General features: G+C 26.8%; 5 protein-coding genes across 6 annotated transcripts in view; 3 read left to right on the top strand and 2 right to left on the bottom strand.

Moving 5' to 3' along the window:
* Positions 1–458: 458 nt before the first annotated feature.
* On the top strand, positions 459–1233 carry LOC127285959 (histone H1C-like). Its single transcript, XM_051312192.1, has one exon. It carries the CDS (start codon positions 549–551, stop codon positions 1164–1166), a length of 618 nt encoding a protein of 205 aa, XP_051168149.1. The 5' UTR covers positions 459–548; the 3' UTR covers positions 1167–1233.
* A 2640-nt stretch (positions 1234–3873) lies between these two features.
* On the bottom strand, positions 3874–4334 carry LOC127285958 (histone H2A). The gene has a single exon (XM_051312191.1). It carries the CDS (start codon positions 4298–4300, stop codon positions 3926–3928), a length of 375 nt encoding a protein of 124 aa, XP_051168148.1. The 5' UTR covers positions 4301–4334; the 3' UTR covers positions 3874–3925.
* A 192-nt stretch (positions 4335–4526) lies between these two features.
* On the top strand, positions 4527–5006 carry LOC127285956 (histone H2B). Its single transcript, XM_051312189.1, has one exon. The coding sequence runs from the start codon at positions 4591–4593 to the stop codon at positions 4960–4962; it is 372 nt and encodes a 123-aa protein (XP_051168146.1). The 5' UTR covers positions 4527–4590; the 3' UTR covers positions 4963–5006.
* A 156-nt stretch (positions 5007–5162) lies between these two features.
* Positions 5163–7924, bottom strand: LOC127285952 (probable cytochrome P450 6a13). The gene is made up of 4 exons (XM_051312184.1): positions 6877–7924; positions 5866–6087; positions 5520–5771; positions 5163–5423 (listed from the first exon to the last, which is right to left on the bottom strand). Exons 1-4 carry the CDS (start codon positions 7733–7735, stop codon positions 5257–5259), a joined length of 1500 nt encoding a protein of 499 aa, XP_051168141.1. The 5' UTR covers positions 7736–7924; the 3' UTR covers positions 5163–5256.
* Positions 7925–8243: 319 nt separating this feature from the next.
* The window catches only part of LOC127285951 (ATP-dependent RNA helicase DDX54), a 98734-nt gene continuing 87138 nt past the window's right edge, over positions 8244–19839 (top strand). For both annotated transcript variants that reach the window (XM_051312181.1, XM_051312183.1), the window contains exons 1-10: positions 8244–8634; positions 8895–9271; positions 10710–11025; positions 11826–12036; positions 12208–12434; positions 12541–12747; positions 14102–14234; positions 14339–14537; positions 14770–14908; positions 15102–15255. In XM_051312181.1, coding sequence (XP_051168138.1) covers positions 8443–8634; positions 8895–9271; positions 10710–11025; positions 11826–12036; positions 12208–12434; positions 12541–12747; positions 14102–14234; positions 14339–14537; positions 14770–14908; positions 15102–15255 — 2155 coding nt within the window. In that variant the 5' untranslated portion in view covers positions 8244–8442. The remainder of the gene's footprint in view (positions 8635–8894; positions 9272–10709; positions 11026–11825; positions 12037–12207; positions 12435–12540; positions 12748–14101; positions 14235–14338; positions 14538–14769; positions 14909–15101; positions 15256–19839) is intronic.

The raw sequence follows: 19839 nt of genomic DNA, 5'->3' as shown, positions 1-19839 counted from the left end.
CTTTCCGTATCAAAAATTTGAACTCATGCTCAACTTAAACTACTCCTAACACTTTCAATATATTGTTAAAATATTAATAAACTAAATATTCATAAAGGGGAATAAATCGAGAATTGATTTAAAAACTCAAATTTTTGTCAACGAAATTTGTTAACATATTTTTAACAATTTTTGAAACTTGTTACGCCCGATCGTTGTAAGCAGTGCTTCGAAAAATGTTGAATATTACCCAAGAATGACATAAAAGTAAAAGATATTTTTTGTTAGTTAAAAAGTACAATAATCGTACAATTAAAATTAAAGATATTTACAACAATATGTCAAAGTATTAACACTTAAAAGTTAACAAATTTTTTGAATGTCGTTCCTAAGTTACCGAGAATTCGAACGGCGAGCGGTGAACGAGCGGAGGGGTCTTTCTCCACCGTCCGTGCAATTGCCTAGGTCACCGATCGTCAGGGCAAAAATTTACATTTCTCTTTCACTAGTTGCATTGAGAGTATTTCTAAAGTTATTAAACTTTTTCTTTCGAAAATTTCATTATCGAAATGACCGATAAAGTAGAATCACCAGCTGCGCCTGCAGTTGCAACTCCTAAAAAGGCTGCAGCTGCAAAGGCAAAGAAGCCACGCGCTAAAGCCAGTCATCCACCAGCATCCGAGATGGTTAATGCAGCCATCGCATCTTTGAAGGAAAGAGGTGGCTCTTCTCTCCAAGCCATCAAGAAATACATCGCTGCCACCTACAAAGTCGATGTCGAGAAGCAAGCCCCTTTCATCAGAAAGTATTTGAAAGCTGCAGTTGCCAATAAGGCCTTGATTCAAACCAAGGGAAAAGGTGCTGCAGGATCCTTCAAATTGAACGTCACCAAAGCTGAAGGTAAAACTAAGCCCAAGGCTAAGACTCCTGCTGCTAAACCCAAAGCTGCTGCTCCTAAGGCTAAGAAAGCAGCTTCTCCGAAAAAGGCTGTGGCAGCCAAGACCAAGAAAGCTGTTGCCGAAAAGAAGAAGACCCCGAAAGTTGCGGCAAAACCACCAAAGGCAAAATCCACTGCTGCCAAACCTAAAACTACTAAAGCTGCTCCAAAGAAGGCAAAAGCTTCCCCTAAAAAAGCTGCTGCACCCAAAGCTAAGAAGCCTGCAGCAAAGAAGGTTGCCAAGAAGTAAAGAGGTGAAAATGTCATTCTTGTGACATTTTCAATGGATGATTGTAAACAAACGGCCCTTTTCAGGGCCATCAAATATTTTTTATGAAGGAATTTCTTTTGACATTTGAAACAATTTTTTTTTAAAACTAAATTTATAACTTTTTAGCTATACCTAGATATATTTATTTTCTAATAAATTATTAAAAAATAGTTTATTTAACATTCTTTAAACGAAGTGGCTAGTCGTCCGTCTAGACGGATACGAAATTACTGCTAGTCGTCCGTCTAGACGGATAAATATTTTTGTCCGTCTATTATACTGGCATTACTGTTAAAAGTATCAGACAGTATCCGGATGAAATAAATGGATTAAAATTTGTCCGTCTACTCTTAAGAAAATAATTATTAATAATAAGTCACGATCCAACTAACAAGGTCCTGCCACGCGCCTGTAAAAAACTCATCCAATTGGATTCAAAATAAAAAAAGAAATATTCATAAGAAACAGTTACTGCTAACCGTTAAAGGTAATTTTATTATAAAAAATCAAAACTATATACATTAAATTGAATATTTTACTAATTAAAATATTAAGGGGTTAGACCACTGTAAAGACCGAAAATCAGACCCATTTTTAAGATTTTTTTTCAAGAACAGAATTAAAAAATCAATTATATATTATTTTTAAGTACATATTAAAATTTAATTTTAATACATTAAAAAATTATTTTCATAAGGTAAAACAATTAAAATTGCGGCAAAGACAGTCGATCTACAAAAACCCTTTTTTATGCAGAAGTATGTAAGGCCGGTAGAAAATCTTTTTCAGTTTTTGACTTAAAACAAAAAACCAAATTTTTTTCTTATTTTGTAATTCAAAATCTATAGAAGCTTTTAAAATTTTTTTTTTATATTTTTAAACATTTTTTTTAGCTAGCCATTTTTGAGTTATGAAATTTTCAAAATTGCAGAATTTTCATGACTTTTAATTTTTGAATGCTCATAACTTCTTTAAAAATGCATCAATTTTAAAAGTTTTTTTTCAAAATGTATGTTTTTAAACGTACTTTAAAAAAAATGGAAATTTTTTTCAAATAATATTACTATTAAATTTTGAAGTTATAAAGATAAAAAGTCATTTTTCTTAATTGACGTAGTGATAGATTTTTTTCAAAAATTTTCAAAAAAATTACTTCCTTTTACGAAAATTTTAAGCCTAGTCTGATCGTGGACTAAGACTAGGTATTTTGATTCGCTGATTACGAAAATCTTAGTAGTATCCTTACCCGACAAAAGGTATAGATCTTATTAAAATACTTTTTTTATATCTTATGAATTTTTTTAAATTTTTTGTATATTTTACCCAATAAAGGAAAAAACCATAAACTTTAGGACATTTTTTATGGTTTTCACCATAAAAATCAAATTTTCGGGTATTGTCACTAAGATTTTCGTAATCAGCGCATCAAAATACATAAAAGTACGTAGTATAAAAACCAAAAATATTTTTAAAATATTCAAAAAATTTTGAAAAATTACGAAAATATTGTAAAAATTGTTTGCCCACGATCAGACTATAGGCTTAAAATTTTCATAAAAGGAAGTAGTTTTTTTGAAAAAATCGATCAGTACGTCAATTAAGAAAAATGACTTTTCATCTTTATAACTTCAAAATTTAATGGTATGTAATATCATTTGAAAAAAAATTTCGATTTAAACTTTAAAGAGTTTGAATTTCGCGCTGAATGTTTATATGTATGTATATTTATATAAATATATACGGGTAGACGGACAGTTTTAACAAAAAATATTTCATCCGTCTACTGTGCCAGTAAATACTGGCACTAGACGGACAATTTATATTATCCGTCTATAGACGGACAATTTATATTATCCGTCTATAGACGGACAATTTAAATTCATCCGTCTAGACGGACTACTAGACGCAGCCTTCTTTAAATTTCCAAATAAAAATTAACTCAGGGTTGCCACAAAAATTTCAAAATAATTTTCTCTGTATTCCAGACAAAAATTTTGTATTTTTCCCAGACATTTTCGTTTTTTCTATCAAATATAAATTCTATCAAAAATTGTGTTAAATAAAATTTCGATTACAAATTCTACAAATAATCATGTAAAATTGTTATTTTGATATATAAATTCATAACAAATGAATATTTTAATGAAAATCTAAGTTTACATTTTTCCAGCACTTTTTATTAATTTCCGTGACTTGTGGCAACCCTGTAATTTTATTAATACAAATAAATTTTTTTATTTGCAGGGTGTCTAAAAAAGAATGAGAAAAAAATTTCCTGACTTTTTAATAACCTTATTTCTGCTTTCTTTGGACAAAAATATTGTTACTGACATATTTAACAATAAATTAATTACTAATGGTAGTAACAAATGGTAATAAAAACCATGTTTTTTTAGAATAAACAATTTTTATTTTTGTAGAAATTACATAAATTTTTCTGATTTGAACCGAATTTTCTGAAATTCCCTGACCGTTAGACACCCTGATTTTGTAAATGCTTAGGTACATATTTTGAGAAATGATAAATAATTATTCCTCTCGGTATCGGGCTAAGTAGACAAGGCGAAAAAGTAATTCGAATTTTCGAACTTTGACTTATGTATAAAATTTTACTATTTAACATTAAAAAAAGATTAAGTATAAATACGATCAGAATGTAAAGAACTCAAGATTCACACGTAAAAAAGACTTGTTGGCCCTGAAAAGGGCCGATTGTTTTAGAGGATGTGGGTAGAAAATTAAGCTTTCTTTTCGGTCTTCTTAGGCAAAAGCACAGCCTGGATGTTGGGAAGAACACCACCCTGAGCGATGGTGACTCCAGAAAGAAGTTTGTTTAATTCCTCGTCATTCCTGATGGCAAGTTGGAGATGACGGGGGATGATTCTGGTTTTCTTGTTGTCGCGAGCGGCATTTCCTGCCAACTCCAAAACTTCAGCAGCCAAGTATTCCATGACAGCTGCGAGGTATACTGGAGCTCCAGCACCAACACGCTCAGCATAGTTTCCCTTGCGCAAGAGACGATGGATACGACCAACTGGGAATTGAAGTCCAGCTCTGTTGGAACGAGTCTTTGACTTTCCCTTGACTTTGCCTCCTTTTCCACGTCCAGACATTTTTTTAATTAGATTAGTAACAACGAAACGAACAACTCAAAGGTTGGTTGAATAATACAAAATTTTCAGCAAAATCGCCTATTTACGTTCTTCCATTAGGGTCCCCCACCACTGTTCCTCCTCCCTCAGTGCAATGAGTGGTGGGCATTTACACCGAGTGCACGCACCAATCACATGCTTGGATGGTTCAGGAGAAGAACGTAAAAGGACGGGTTTTCAAATTTTTTCATCATTTCACTCTGTATTCTCGTTGAGTTCAGACGTACTGTTTCTCTCTCTGAAAATCGAAAATGCCTCCTAAAGCAAGTGGCAAAGCTGTGAAAAAAGCCGGCAAGGCTCAAAAAAATATCACCAAGACTGACAAGAAAAAGAAGCGCAAGAGGAAGGAAAGTTATGCCATCTACATCTACAAGGTGTTGAAACAAGTTCATCCCGACACTGGAGTCTCCAGCAAGGCCATGAGCATCATGAACAGCTTCGTCAACGATATCTTTGAACGTATCGCTGCCGAATCTTCCCGCTTGGCTCACTACAACAAGAGGTCCACCATCACCTCCCGGGAAATTCAAACTGCTGTCAGGCTTCTCCTTCCTGGTGAACTCGCCAAGCACGCCGTCTCTGAAGGCACCAAGGCTGTCACCAAGTACACCAGCTCAAAGTAAATCTTGATCTCTCCAACAAAACAATCGGCCCTTTTCAGGGCCAACAAAATTTTTTACGAAGGAATAAACTTTGTTTTATAATTTGAGTGTGCAACATCACTTTAGTTATACTTTTCAAATTTATTATCTTTACATTTATACAAATTAAATTCAATCAATTGCACATAGAGAAATAGGGACCTAAATAAGGAATATGTATATTATCGTAACTTTTTTATTGTCCTAGATATTCATAAAAAAACATGTTCCTTATAATAAATCTTTTTACATATAAAATTTCATAACTGTTACAAATTAAGTTATTTTTTGAAATTTGAGATAAATCCCATCCTTAGGCTGTAGAAGAAATGAACTTTTATGGTTAACATAAGGAATGGAAGTTTTCTCACAGACATCCACCTTGTAATTATTGAGTATTTTCATCAATCCAACTTTAGTTTGATAAACAGCAAATCTTGCACCTGTATTTCCAAATTTTGCCATTTTTTAATAAAATTTTCAAAAAAATATTAATGAATGAGATAATTTTAATTATTATATAAAAATGATATATTCACCAATGCAATTTCTAGGACCATCTCCAAATGGTAAAAATGACATGGGATGTCGTGATACTTCTTCTTCTTCACTAAATCTCTGTGGATTGAAAGTTTCAGGATCAGGATAATTATTTGGATCTCGTTGAATGGCATAAGCTGGAATCCACACTTTTTGCCCTTTTGGAATAGTCACATTAGAACCAGAAAATGTATATTTTTCTGTTGCTTTCCTCATAAGAACTGTTACTACTGGATATTTTCTTAAAGTTTCTGTAAAATATACAAATTTATGTTTAAATCATTTTTTATTATTATACATACAAAAATATTTTTGGAAATGTTATTTTATACATTATAAACAAACCTTGGAAGACCATGTGTAAAAATTTAAGATTTTTTATTCTATCATATAATAATTTGCCTTCTGTTATTTTGAATTCATTTTGAATTTCTTTACGCAATTTGTCTTGAATTGAAGGAGCTAATGCAAGTTCATATAATGCATTACTCATTGTCGTTGACGATGTTTCAAAGCCGGCAATAAAAAATACAAAAGCTTGAGCTGCTATCAAACTATCAGTCAATTCTGCAATCACGATTAAATAAGTATATTGCAATAATAGAATTTGTTTAGAAAAGAAAAAATTAGGAACAGAACTGATATAAAAATCACAATTTTTTTCAAATTAAAAAAATTTGATTTTTTATTTATATTTTTAAAATAAAAACTTCAACAAAAAAAAATATGAAGCAAATCCTAAGTACCTATTCCAGTTTTATAAATTGGACGTGTAAAATATATTAAAAATAAAAAAAATTCATAAATATAAAAACATTTATTTTGAAAGAAAAATTTTTTAAATTAAAATTTGATAATTTTTATTATTTTTTACCACTAATTTCTTTTACGCTTTTTTTATGATTCTGAAAAATTATTAATCGTATAAATTTTGAAAATTTACGATTTAAAAAAAAATTCTAAAATTGTCAGGAAAATTAATTTTTTATTTTTTTAATAATGAAAATGTAGTTTTCATCGATTAGTAAGGTCTGTATTTATCTCCATTTTTTGTTTGAAAAGTAGATTTATCGACTTATGAAATTTTGCTCCTCATTTTTAAAATTCAACTTCCGCAATTTTCATTATTTTTCAGTGTCAATTTTCTTTATACTTTTCTCATGATTCCTAACAATCAATTCTATAGATTAAAAAAAATCTAACATAGTCCAAAATATTTTTTATTTATAGAATAATTTTAATCTTGAATAACCCTAGAAACTTATTGACACTTGTCATCAATATATATTTAAAATGTCATCAACTTGATTTAAATCATTGCAGCCTTGTGTGTATTCTACATAATATTTTACCTACCAAGATCACCTAATCGATCAGGATTTTCCTTCACCTCTCTCAATAAATCAATGAAATCATGCCTAACAATATTATTCTCCTTTCTGTACTGCATAGTATCCCTGATTAAATTAACAAAAAAATTATCTGTCTCCCGATCAGCTAAAATTGGTCCAAGTAATCCATACAACCATGGGGTAATGGTATTTAATCTAAATTTGACAGTTTTCCAAAAATTGAAGTCAAAAATTTTTCGTCCCATTCGAATAAATTCATTTTCTTCATTTGACAATGCATTTATGTCTATTCCAAAAACACAAGAACCAATCACATCAGCAGTGAATTTTGACGTTAATGTTCGACATTCAATTGGTTCATTTTCAATTACCACTTTATTTAAATATTGTTCCAAATGTTCCGATGTTTCTACAAGTAAATGAAACATTTCCTTCAATTTGCCGGATGTAAAAACTGGTGACAAATTTCTACGTAATGGTCGCCATCGTTCAGGCTCAAGTGTAAATAAATGTGGTGATAAAATGTCAACTTTCTCATTAAATGCCAATCCTCGATCGGCGAATTTATTAAAATCTTTAATTAACACATCCTTTATTAGATCTAAATCTCTTAAAAGTAAAATTGGCGTTCGTCTAGCAAATATTCCAATCATGGGTTCACTATTGAATTCATCGTAAAGTTTTTTTGTATAATCACCCACACTAATTCGATTTAGCATAAGATCCGTGAAATTGCCAAGAAGTGGTGTTGGTTTTGGCCCATTGACACCTTGATTTTTCCAAAAATCATGAGTCGACTTACTATATAAATAGAGTAGGAGAAAAATTCCCGCTATTATACACAAAATTTCAAGTGGTTCCATTTTTCTTCACATTAGATAAAATAAAAATTAATCTTTCTTTATTTTAGCAAAGTAAATTTTCTAATGATTGTATTTTATTTGTTATATTAAAAAATTCAAATTTCATCTCGATGCTTTTTAACAGTAACAATATTTTTTTTTTTTAGAAAAGAACACTTTTTCTAATAGTACTTATACAAACGTGTTTTTACAAAAAATAAACAAAAATTGAAGGTGCTTTCAAGGTTGAAGAATTGTTAGTTTTTCGATCACTGTCACTGTTGTTCATTTCCGTTATTTGAATTTAATAATTAGCTCTACAATAAAAAATTCCTTTTATTCCCACAAAAAAAGAATAATTATTAAAATAATTCTTGCATTCATTATAAAATTATTATTATTTTAAATTTATTTATTAATATTATTCAATAAATAATCATTGTTAATTTTATTGTTTTAAAAATTTTAGCGCCGCCGTGACTTTAGACACTAAGCGCACTTTACACAAAATGAAACATAACCTAAAATTATTTGTTTTCTGACAAAAGTGTTACACGTGTTTTTCATCGCATGTGTTTTAGAGAAATATTATTTAAATATTTATTTAATTCTTAGAATTTAAGAAGTATTTATTTATCAGTTTTTTATTAACAAAATCAGTAAAAAGAAAAGAGTGAGTTTTATAATATTTAGAAACAAACTAGTTGTTTGTTGTGTATATTGCCAGGATGGCAAAAACAGAAGAAATTTTAGGATTTGCAAATCCTGAGGAATTTGAAGACGATGATGATGAGGTGGTTAACACAAAGAAAAAAGTCGGAAAAAAATCCGGTGGTTTTCAAGCAATGGGACTGAGTCAAACAGTTTTAAATGGAATTTTGAAACGAGGTTATAAAATTCCAACGCCAATTCAACGAAAGGTATTGTAAAAAAATATTTATTTCTTTCATTTTGAAAATAAATTTGTTTCATTATCAAAATTTTCATTAAAATTATAAAAAGAAAATTTTTTTTTTGTATACGTACATAATTCATGTTGGAAAAATACATTAAATATAGGGTAAATTATATTTTTTGCGAGAGCAATATTTTATAATAAAATTTTGAAAGTAGTAAATAAATTTGTCGTTAATTTGAAGCAAATGGAAAAAGGAAGAAAATTGAACATTTTTTTTTTTAGACAATTCCATTGGCCCTTGAAGGTCGAGATGTTGTGGCGATGGCAAGAACTGGAAGTGGAAAAACTGCCTGTTTTTTGATTCCACTTTTTGAAAAGCTAAAAATTCGTCAAGCAAAAAGCGGTGCCAGGGCTTTAATTCTTTCACCAACTCGTGAATTGGCACTACAAACTCTTCGATTTATAAAAGAAATTGGAAAATTTACTGGATTAAAAGCTGCAGTTGTTTTGGGTGGTGACAGTATGGACAATCAATTTTCGGCAATTCATGGCAGTCCTGACATTATTGTCGCAACTCCCGGTCGATTTTTACACATTTGCGTTGAAATGGATCTCAATTTGAAGAGCATTTCCTACGTCGTTTTCGACGAGGCTGATCGGTAAATAAATAACAAACAAAAAATTTACCACAATTTTATTGTTAATTCTGAATTTTAGTATAAATGAAATTTGGAAATAATAATAATAAAAAGAAATACATTTTTTTTTATTCAAATTTCATTTTAAAGGACGTTTATCCAGGGAAATGCAGACCTCTAGAGAAAAATAATTAATTAACATTTATGTTATTAAAATAATATTATTAATTCTACTATTTGAAAGATGAAATATTAATTTTCACGAAAAAAATTTTAAACTTGTAAAATTTATTTATTTATACAATTTGCATAGGATAAAATATTTTTGTTATATCGCTTCTACAGAATTCTTTTAAAAATGATTCGATTTCAATAAAATATGACTTATTTTCTTCAGAAAATGATTCTCTACAACTTCACCGTGGGGATTTTCAAACAAGCAAGCCTTTTGGAAAATACAGAAATTTGTTTAAAAAAATCCAAATTTTTCTTTTAAACAAATAACTGCGTTTTTCAAACGGCTTGCTTGTTTGAAAATCCCCACGGTGAAGTTGTAGAGAATCATTTTTTGAAGAAAATAAGTCATATTTCATTGAAATCGAATCATTTTTAAAAGAATTCTGTAGAAGCGATATAACAAAAAAATTTTATCCTATGCAAATTGTATAAATAAATAAATTTTACAAGTTTAAAATTTTTTTCGTTAAAATTAATATTTCATCTTTCAAATAGTAGAATTAATAATATTATTTTAATTACATAAATGTTAATTAATTATTTTTCTCTAGAGGTCTGCATTACCCTGGATAAACGTCCTCAAAAATTAATTTTAAAAAACTTTAGACTGATTTGAAATCAGGCGAACTGAAATTTATTTTTTTTTCAAAATGTGATTTTTAAAAATTTCTTTTAGTCACATATTTTTTTGTTTGGCTGACAAATTTTTTTTGTAACGAAATTGTAATGAATTTAATTTTCAAATTCTAATTTTTTGACTAATCAAGGTTTATGATCAACGATTAGAAATCAATTGTTATTTAACACGAAAAATTATAAAATTGTTTAACATAAAAAAATATATTTTTTTTTTATAATTTGTTGATTAATAAAAACTGCTAGAAATATTTTTTAGGCAAAAAATTATAGAATTTTTCATTTTAAAAAATTATTTCTTTAAAAATAATTTATCATAAACGTTCCGTATTTCAGCTTCGTTGTTTGATAAATGGTATTTTGAAAAAAAAATTGATTTTCATCTTCAATGATGTTTAGTCTGCCTCTTTTAAAATAAAAATTTTTATGTAAAACAAAAATTATTTTTAAATACTACGTTCCAAGACAAAAAAAAATATATTTTTTGTTTTTAATTTAAATTTAAACCACATTAAATTTGTTATTTTTTGGGTGATCTGTTTGATAAATTCTGACAAAAAATTCTAATAATATTTGAAATTTGTAGATTATTCGAGATGGGATTTGGAGAACAAATCCATGAAATAGCCAATAGACTACCTCAAAATCGGCAGACGCTTTTATTTTCTGCAACATTGCCAAAAGTTCTTGTTGAATTTGCAAAAGCTGGTTTGGGTGATCCAGTTCTTTTGCGTCTTGATGTCGAGAGCAAACTTCCAGAGGAATTGACACTTTCCTTTGTAACGTGCCGTCCAGAAGAGAAATTAGCCGTTCTTCTTTGCTTATTGAAAAATATCATAAAACCAGATTCACAAACTGTCATTTTTGCAGCTACAATGCATCATGTCGACTATATTCATCAGGTTTTCATTTTTATCTCGTTTTTTTAAAGTAAATTTTGAATTTTAATTTAAAAAATACTTTTCTTTAATTTTAATCAATTCTTAAATTTTGGAAACAATCATAATTACAAAGTAAAAAAGACAAAGCGAATCTTCTTTTTATTTGGGACGCATGAATAAGTTCTAAACCAAATTTTTTAGAATTATGATTTGAAAGAATCTTATTTTTTAGAATATTAATTTTGCAGAATATTTATTTGTTCGAATATTAATGTTTTCGAAAATCAATTTGACAGAATTTTTATTTAGACGAAAATTAATTTGACAGAAATTTATTTGATCGAATCTCAATTTGATCGAAACTTTGTCTTGTAGAATATTAATTTTGCAGAAAAATTAATATTCTCTTCTAATCCTCTTTCTGCAAAATTAAGATTCTTTTAAATTACAATTTTGCAAAATTAATATTCTACAAGACAAAGTTTGGATCAAATTGAATTTCTGGCTAATTAATTTTCGTCTAAATAAAAATTCTGTCAAATTGATTTTCGACCATTTGCATTTTCTAAAACATTAATAAATAAATATTTTGAAAAATTATAATATTCTATAGAATAAGATTCTATCAAATCATAATTCTAAAAAAAGAATTTTCGAGCTTATTCATGCGTCCCTTTAATTTTTAAATAATAGATTTTTTTGTTATCACTTATTTAAACATTTCATTGCTTGTTTATAATTAAAATAAATATTTATTTTTGAAAATAATGAATGAATTGATTAAAATTGTATAATTTTTTTTTTGCTTCAATTATTTTCAGATTTTAAACAAAGCTAATATTTCCAATACCTACATTTATTCGAACCTTGATCCTTCGGCTCGGAAAATTAATGCGGCAAAGTTTCAAACTGGAAAAGTAAAAGTTTTAGTTGTAACAGATGTTGCAGCAAGAGGAATCGACATTCCCCATTTGGATTATGTTATAAATTTTCATTTTCCTGATAAGAGTAAAGTCTTTGTACATAGGGTTGGTAAGTAAAAATATTTTTAAAACGGCTTATTAATTTTTGAGAAAAAAGAAATTATACTTTTCGTTATACGAATTATAAGTTTATAAAATTTTTAACTGATAATTGTTTTTAATAAATTTTTAAGGTGAAATTTCTATTTACATATGTTCAGTTCTATTTTTTGCATTTTAGGACGTTGTGCTCGAGCAGGAAGAACTGGAACTGCTTACAATATTATTTGTCCTGATGAATACGCATATCTTTTGGACTTGCATCTTTTTTTGGGACGTCCATTTCACATTGTTCCAAGTGCAGGAAGTGATGATGCTCCTGAGGGGGCAGTAGGAAAAATGCCCCAGTCAATGATTGAGGAACAAGTTTCTGAACTTATTACTTGGCACGATAACACAACAGATCTTGTGTGTATTAAATAAATTTTCATTTTAAATTTATTTTACATATTATTGAAATAAAGGGATAGGATAAAAATTCATTAACAACTCTAATTTTTTTATTTCTCGTTAGGAAAATATGGAGAATGTTTGTAAAAACGCCTATCAACAATATTTGCGATCCAGACCTGCTGCTTCAACCGAAAGTGTGAAACGTGTAAAAAATTTACATATCATCGAAGCAGGAATTAGTCCTGAATTTTGTGATATTAAGACGAGAGATGCGGAGAATTCACTAGCGAATATTTTATCTCGGATGAAGAATTACAGACCTCCAGGTGTAAGTTTACATTTGATGAATTATGCTGAATTTTTGTTTTTATTTTGATTTTTAAAGTTTTTGAAAAAAATGTAGATTTGACCAAGAATTATGAAAACAATTTTTAAAAACGGATTTTTTTTTTTTACAAAAATGAATTTATTTCAACAAAAAGAATTTCGTGATTAAAGGTTTGATTAATATTTATACACTTTTCTATCAATAAGTTAAAAAAATATTTTGAAATGATTTTCTCATTCATTGGTCAAATTCGTAAGACCGAATTTTATGGATTTTTTCCAAATTCATAAAAAAATACAAATAATTAAAGTTACAAAATAATAAAATATGAATATAATATTGTAATTTACATAATTACTGCGGTTCCAACAAAATTTGAATTTGAAAAATAATTAAATTCCATAGAAATAATTGTATTTCATATTATTGAATTTATATAACAATTAATACGAAAGTGACTAAATTTATAGAATAATTGCATTTTAAAACCAATTAAATATGAAATATAATAATAATAATTCATGTTTCCAAATAATTGAAAATATCATAAAATTGAATTTTAAAATAAGTGAATTTTTATTTATTTACTCATTTATTTAGAGAAAGTAAACGAAAAAAAGTTTTTATACAATAAATTCCTAATTATTCTAAATAAAAAAAACATACAGTACAATTTTATTCTAAATGAATTAATAAAGTGAATTAATTTTTAAATTTTTAATAAATTGGTTGAAATTGTAAAGAAAATATTACAATTTTGAAGAATGTTTTATTTTTAATTTTCAAGATTGATATATAATATTGTTATTTTTTTCTTGAAACTTATACTTATAAAAATAGTGTTTATGTTTAATTTTTGATTATGCCGAAGTCCACAATATTTATGATCAACGATTAGAAAAAAAAACTTTTTAAAACGGGAAATTATAAAATTTGTTATGTCAAAAATGTTTTTCACATTTTGTTAATATTTTTAAGACAAAAATTTATAGAATTTTTTATTAAAAAAACAATACTTTTTCTAAAATTCGTTCATCATAAATAAACGTTGTGAACTTCAGCATCGTAATTTTTGAAATTGAATATTAAAATCTAAAATTTATTACCAATGTAAAATTACTGTATTATTTGTTCAAAAAAAAAAAAATTGGAGAATTTTGAAAAATTTCTTTAATAGTAAAATTTTAATTTAAAAAAATGTCGAAAATTTTCTTCAAAATTGGAAAAGAAACCCTTTGAATTTTTTACAATTTATTTAAGTGAAATAGACACACTGTTTAAATTTTTGTAAAATTAGTTATGTTTTTTTTAATGAAAAAGTATTTGAAATTAATTGATTTTTTTTTCTATTCAGACGGTGTTTGAAGTATGCAGCAGAAACACAGCAACCGATTACAAAGTGATGAAAAGCAAACGAGCATTTCATAAAGAGAGTATTCGAGATTTTCATCGAAAAAAAGAAGAAAGAGAAAACGACGCATTGAAATGTAAAAATTCAATTTTCAAATAATTTTCTTGAAAATTAATCGGCTTTCGTAAATTTTCTCTTTGTTTTAACGATTATTAAAATTATTTTTTGTTTTTTTTGTAGGCGTTGGAAATTCCACTAAAATATCAACACTTCCAACTAGCAGTGCCGATGAAATAAAAGACACCTTCAATGAAGTGATTACTCCAAAGAAAAGAAAAGTAGACGATCTCTATAAACCTTCGAAAAAGAAAAAGAAAGTGACGCGAGACGATGAATTTTATATTCCATACAGTGCTCCCGATAAACACACAGAAGATGGGTAAGTTAATGAAATTAATAATTATAAATATTGTCAATTCGAATGTTAATTTTAGTAAATTAATACTAAAAAGTACTGGAAATAATTCATAATTATTATGAGATTGAATTACGAGGAAATTTTCATAATTTAATTATTTCAAATTCAATTTATTATTATGAAATTTTTTTTTTTTTTTGAAATTTATTAGTTTATCGATCTTAGGTATTAAATTAAAGACTAAAAATTTTAGATTGGCTGTTAATGTATTCGCCAAAGATGCAGAAAGAATGCAATTAGATTTGACGGGAGACAGTGAAGAATCCAGAAGGTTACAGACACAAATAAAGAAATGGGATCGAAAAAAGAAGAAGATGGTGACGATAAATAATGTAAATATTTCTTTTAATTTATATTCTAATATTCAACTTTGACAATTGTTAGCTCTTTAATTTCCAAGTTTTTTTTTGAAACTAATTTATTTACTTAATAAAACACATTTCTGTTTTTGGATTTCAATCTTATTAAAATTGATGTGAAATAATTTTATCTTTTTTTAAAAAATATTTGTAATAATTTATCCAGGATTCCAAAATTGGAAAAATACGATCGGAATCTGGAGCTTGGATTCCTGCATCGTACAAAACAAATCGTTACTCACAATGGAAGGAAAAGAGCAAAATTGGCTCTTTAAATGATGACAATGACGACGAAGAAGAATCACCTCAAATTCAAAAATGTGAGTATTACAATTTTATAATTACTGCATCTTTATTTTTAAATGAAATTTTTTTTATAAATTATAAATTGAATTTTATAAAATTTTGTTAGAAAAATTAATAGTATTGGAAAATCGGGATACATGAATATTTCCTTCATTAGACTTGTCGGAATTTTTGTGGTATCGAATTAAAAATTATTGAATTTAGTAGAATTTTAAAAAAGTAGATTTTATAATGAGCCCAATTTTAATATTGAAAAATTTTTATTTAACAAAATTCTGATTTTTTAGAATTTCTATTCGACTTTACTGTGATAAAGCAGATTTTCTAATATATCAGAATTGTTCTTTTGCTGAATTTCTATTTTTCAGAATATTCACTTAAAAGTATTTTTATTAACAGAATTTCCATATAACAAAATTCTTATTTAACAAAACTTCGGTCAAATAAAGTATCGATGAAATAGAATATAGAAATATTTTGAATAAAACTTTTGTTAAATAAGAATTTTGTTATATGGAAATTTTTTTAATTGGAAAATACTGTTAAAATAATACTTTTAAGTGAATATTCTGAAAAATAGAAATTCAGCAAAAGAAAAATTCTAATAAATAAAAATTCTTTTTTATCACAGTAAAGTTGAATAGAAATTCTACAAAATCAGAATTTTGTTAAATAAAAATTTTTCAATATTAAAATTGGTCTCATTATAAAATCTACTTTTTTAAAATTCTACTAAATTCAATAATTTTTAATTCGACACCACAAAAATTCCGACAAGTCTAATGAAGGGGAATATTCATGCGTCCCGGAAAATAATTAAAAATTTAATTGAATTTTAATTTAATATTAAGTAAATTAGAATTTAAAAAAAAAGTTTATTAAATTTTTTTCATGTTTTTTAATTTGAAAAAAAATATAAAATATGTGATAGAAATCAGATACTATTTGCTTGTAATGTTTAATTACATTAGTATGTACGAATTAAATGGACATACGTAGCACTTTTATGAATGAGTATAATTTTTTTCTTCTTGTTCTAAAAAGAAAAAAAAAAGTAAGAGTCTTAATTGTCCGAAATTGCTGACTGTTGATTAGCAATGTAGACAGTTTTACTAATTGACTGAATTTATTTAACAAGAACAAAGTCAGTGTGTATATTTTTATCCTTACACACCAATAATATAAATTAAGAAGAGCCAAGTGCAATCTGTCCGAAGTTAAACACAGGAAGCGGGTCATTGATCTACTCAGTTGATGTTCTACTCTCAGCGCAAATAAACTTTTATATATGCGATACTTGAATCTCATGTCTATCCAAAGAGATGGAAATTGATGTTAAAGATTTATTTTTTCATCAATTCTTGGAATTTTTTTAAATAGATTTATTTAAAGGCTTTATAAAAATTATATTAGTTTTTTTAGAATGAAAAAAAATTTTTTTTCTCAAATATTTTTATAATTTTATCAAATTTTTCAAATGAAATTTTTAAATGTCATAAAATTTTTCACATAATTTTTTTTATGAATCTTTTTACGGAATTTCTGACTCGACATTTTTTTTACACATTTCTTAAAATTATTTGAATTATTTATTATTTAAAATATATCTGTTTGAAAATAATTTTTTAGAGACTTACCACCTGTTTATATTATACCTAGATATATTTTGTTATTTATATTTATTATTGATTTAATTAATTTTTGATTTATTTATATATTGGTATATATGTTACGGTTAAAGTGCGAAATTGGTGAATGTGCACATTAACCGGTCAATGTGCACATTGACCAAATTGGGCATCAGTAGGTAGGTGATTGTGAGAATAGCATACGAATTTCTTTGTTTTGTGCACTTTAACCGGTAAATGTACACATTCACCAAATCATTTTGGTTAAAGTGAAAAATAAATATTATAGTATTGATGTTTTGCTACTTTAACCGGTAAATGTACACATTCACCCAAATCGTTTTGATTAAAATAAATTTTGCTGCGTACGAAAAATATATTTATTTATTTTTGCAGGGGCGACTTTCATGAAATTTTGTTTAATTTGACATTTTTTTGCTATTTTTAAAGTATAAAGTATTTTAGAAAATATTGAATTTTGAATAATATATATATTTTTTGGGATTAAAAAATTTTAACTTTAAATATAGCTATGTAGGAAGAATATATTTATTTATTTTTGCAATTAATATATTTATTTACATTTGAGAGGCTGATAGTAAAAATGATTTAAAATAACATTGGGAGCAAAAGTGGGATAAGTGACTTGGGAGCAAAAACGGGTTAAAATGATTCGTGTAATTTATTGATAAATTCATTATATTATCGATTAAAAGATATTAATTATAATAAAATATGCATTTTTTCCTATTGTTAATATTTTTTAATCGATAATATAATGAATTTATCAATAAATTACACGAATCATTTTAACCCGTTTTTGCTCCCAAGTCACTTATCCCACTTTTGCTCCCAATGTTATTTTAAACCATTTTTACTATCAGCCCCTCATTTGAACTTCTATTTATATTTGTCTTCCTACTTCTGTTTATAATTTTCATTTATTATAATTCTATTCCTTTAATACAATTTATATTTAATATTATCTTATCAATTTATTAATAATAATATTCATTCCATTTTCACATTTTATATGCATAAAAAAATTATTTAACAAATCACTCATTTCAAATTTTCACATTTACCAACCAAGGCTGGTCAATGTGTACAATCACCAATTTACTTGGTAAATGTACATAATATCTTCCCCAAATGTCCGATTTCTCACTTTTACCAAAATGCCCGGTGAATGTACACATTGACCGGTTAATGTGCACATTCACCGGACTTCGCACTTTAACCGTAACATATATATTAATTAAAATATTAATTTAATTCAAAATCATGTCTATTTTGTTTGAAAATTAAAATTTTTAAAAGAAACTCATTGAATATTTTATTATCGATTTTAAAAGTAAAATATTCTATCATGGAATGAAAGAAACAATAAATATTTTTCATTCATACAAAGTGCATGATTTATTCATTGAAAATGAGATGAATAAATATAGAGTGAGAGAGATTGAAAGAGAGACTGAGAGTGCATTTTATCGGATCGAATATAAGGGACGAAACTTCTTGTCCGCATTCTTCTCGACATATGTGTAGTCTATATAGAGAGATGCACATGTTGAGATGACCTCTAGTAACACACGTCTACGTCGTTACTCTGTTCAGTTACAAAGTACGAACACACTATATAATGTGCCCATTCATTGAACCGGGTGGGGTACAACCTCTGAAGCGCAAATAGTTGACATTCCAGAGAGGCTTTCCCTCCCAACAGTCCTATTTGCAAAAATTCCAATCAGAAAACAACTCACGTAACTGAAACTTATTGTTTGACAAAATATGCTCTTATTAAGTTCGTGGATTGAATTCCAATCTAATGACATAATATCGTGCTACCAACTTTACATGTAAATATTATTCATTTTTCTTTTATTATCTTATAAATATATTCGAAGATTCATATAAATTCAATAAAATTAACGCGGAAATAATATATTTAGAGGAAATTATCAATAATTTATTGTTTCATCGAATAGTGAATAAATTTAATGGCAAATTTATCAAAAATTCCTGAATAATTCTCGATTGGAATATTTTTTTTTATATATCCATCTTGATATTGATTTTTCTTTTATAATTTCGTATCGTAGAGAATAAATAAAACAAAATTTTTTTTTATAAAAATATGTTCTCCGGATTAAGAATTTTTTTTTATCAGTTGAGGTTACTTTTTAAAATTTTTCCAATTATTAGATCTCAAAAAACACATGAATATTTGATAAAAAAAAATTTTCAAAAGAAAAGAAAATAAAAATGAAAAAATCGTTTTTTATTAATTGTAAAACGAAAAATTTTTTTTCAAACAGACACATTTGTCAAAATTTCGTTTCCAAACCATTTTTTCAATTATTAGACCTCTCTCTCTCTCTCTCTCTCTCTCTCTCTCTCTCTCTCTCTCTCTCTCTCTCTCTCTCTCTCTCTCTCTCTCTCTCTCTCTCTCTCTCTCTCTCTCTCTCTCTCTCAAAAAAAAAAATAAATAAAAAGAGCAGAAATTGTTAAAAATAAAAATTCTCAAAAAAAGGAAAATAAAAATAGAAAAATCGCATTTTATTAATTTTAGTGAAAAATATTTTCTGTCAGACAAACAAACCAATTTTTTCAATTATTAGATCTCAAAAAAAAAAAAAACATGGAAATTTGATAAAAATTGTGAAAAATAAAAATTCTCAAAAAAGAAAAAAAAATAAGTATGGAAAAACTTGTTCTTTTTATTAATTTTAAAGCAAAACATTTTCTGTGAGATAAACGAACAGACACTTTTATTATTATTTTTTTGTGCAACTATTTTTTTAATTAGATCTACAAAAAAACACAATTAAAATTTTTCAAAAATTGTGAAAAATAAATAAATGGAAAAAATTGTTTTTTTTAGTAAGGCGAAACATTTTTTTTCAGACAGATAAACAGACACATTTGTCAAGATTTCGTTTCCAAATCATTTTTTTCAATTATTATGTC

Source organism: Leptopilina boulardi, unplaced genomic scaffold (genome assembly GCF_019393585.1).
Source record: "Leptopilina boulardi isolate dan_hultmark-lab unplaced genomic scaffold, ZJU_Lbou_2.1 LbouV2_342, whole genome shotgun sequence".
Taxonomy (NCBI): Eukaryota; Metazoa; Arthropoda; class Insecta; order Hymenoptera; family Figitidae; genus Leptopilina; species Leptopilina boulardi.
Note: the sequence above shows the minus strand (reverse complement) of the source record. Positions and strands in the feature narration are given on the sequence as shown.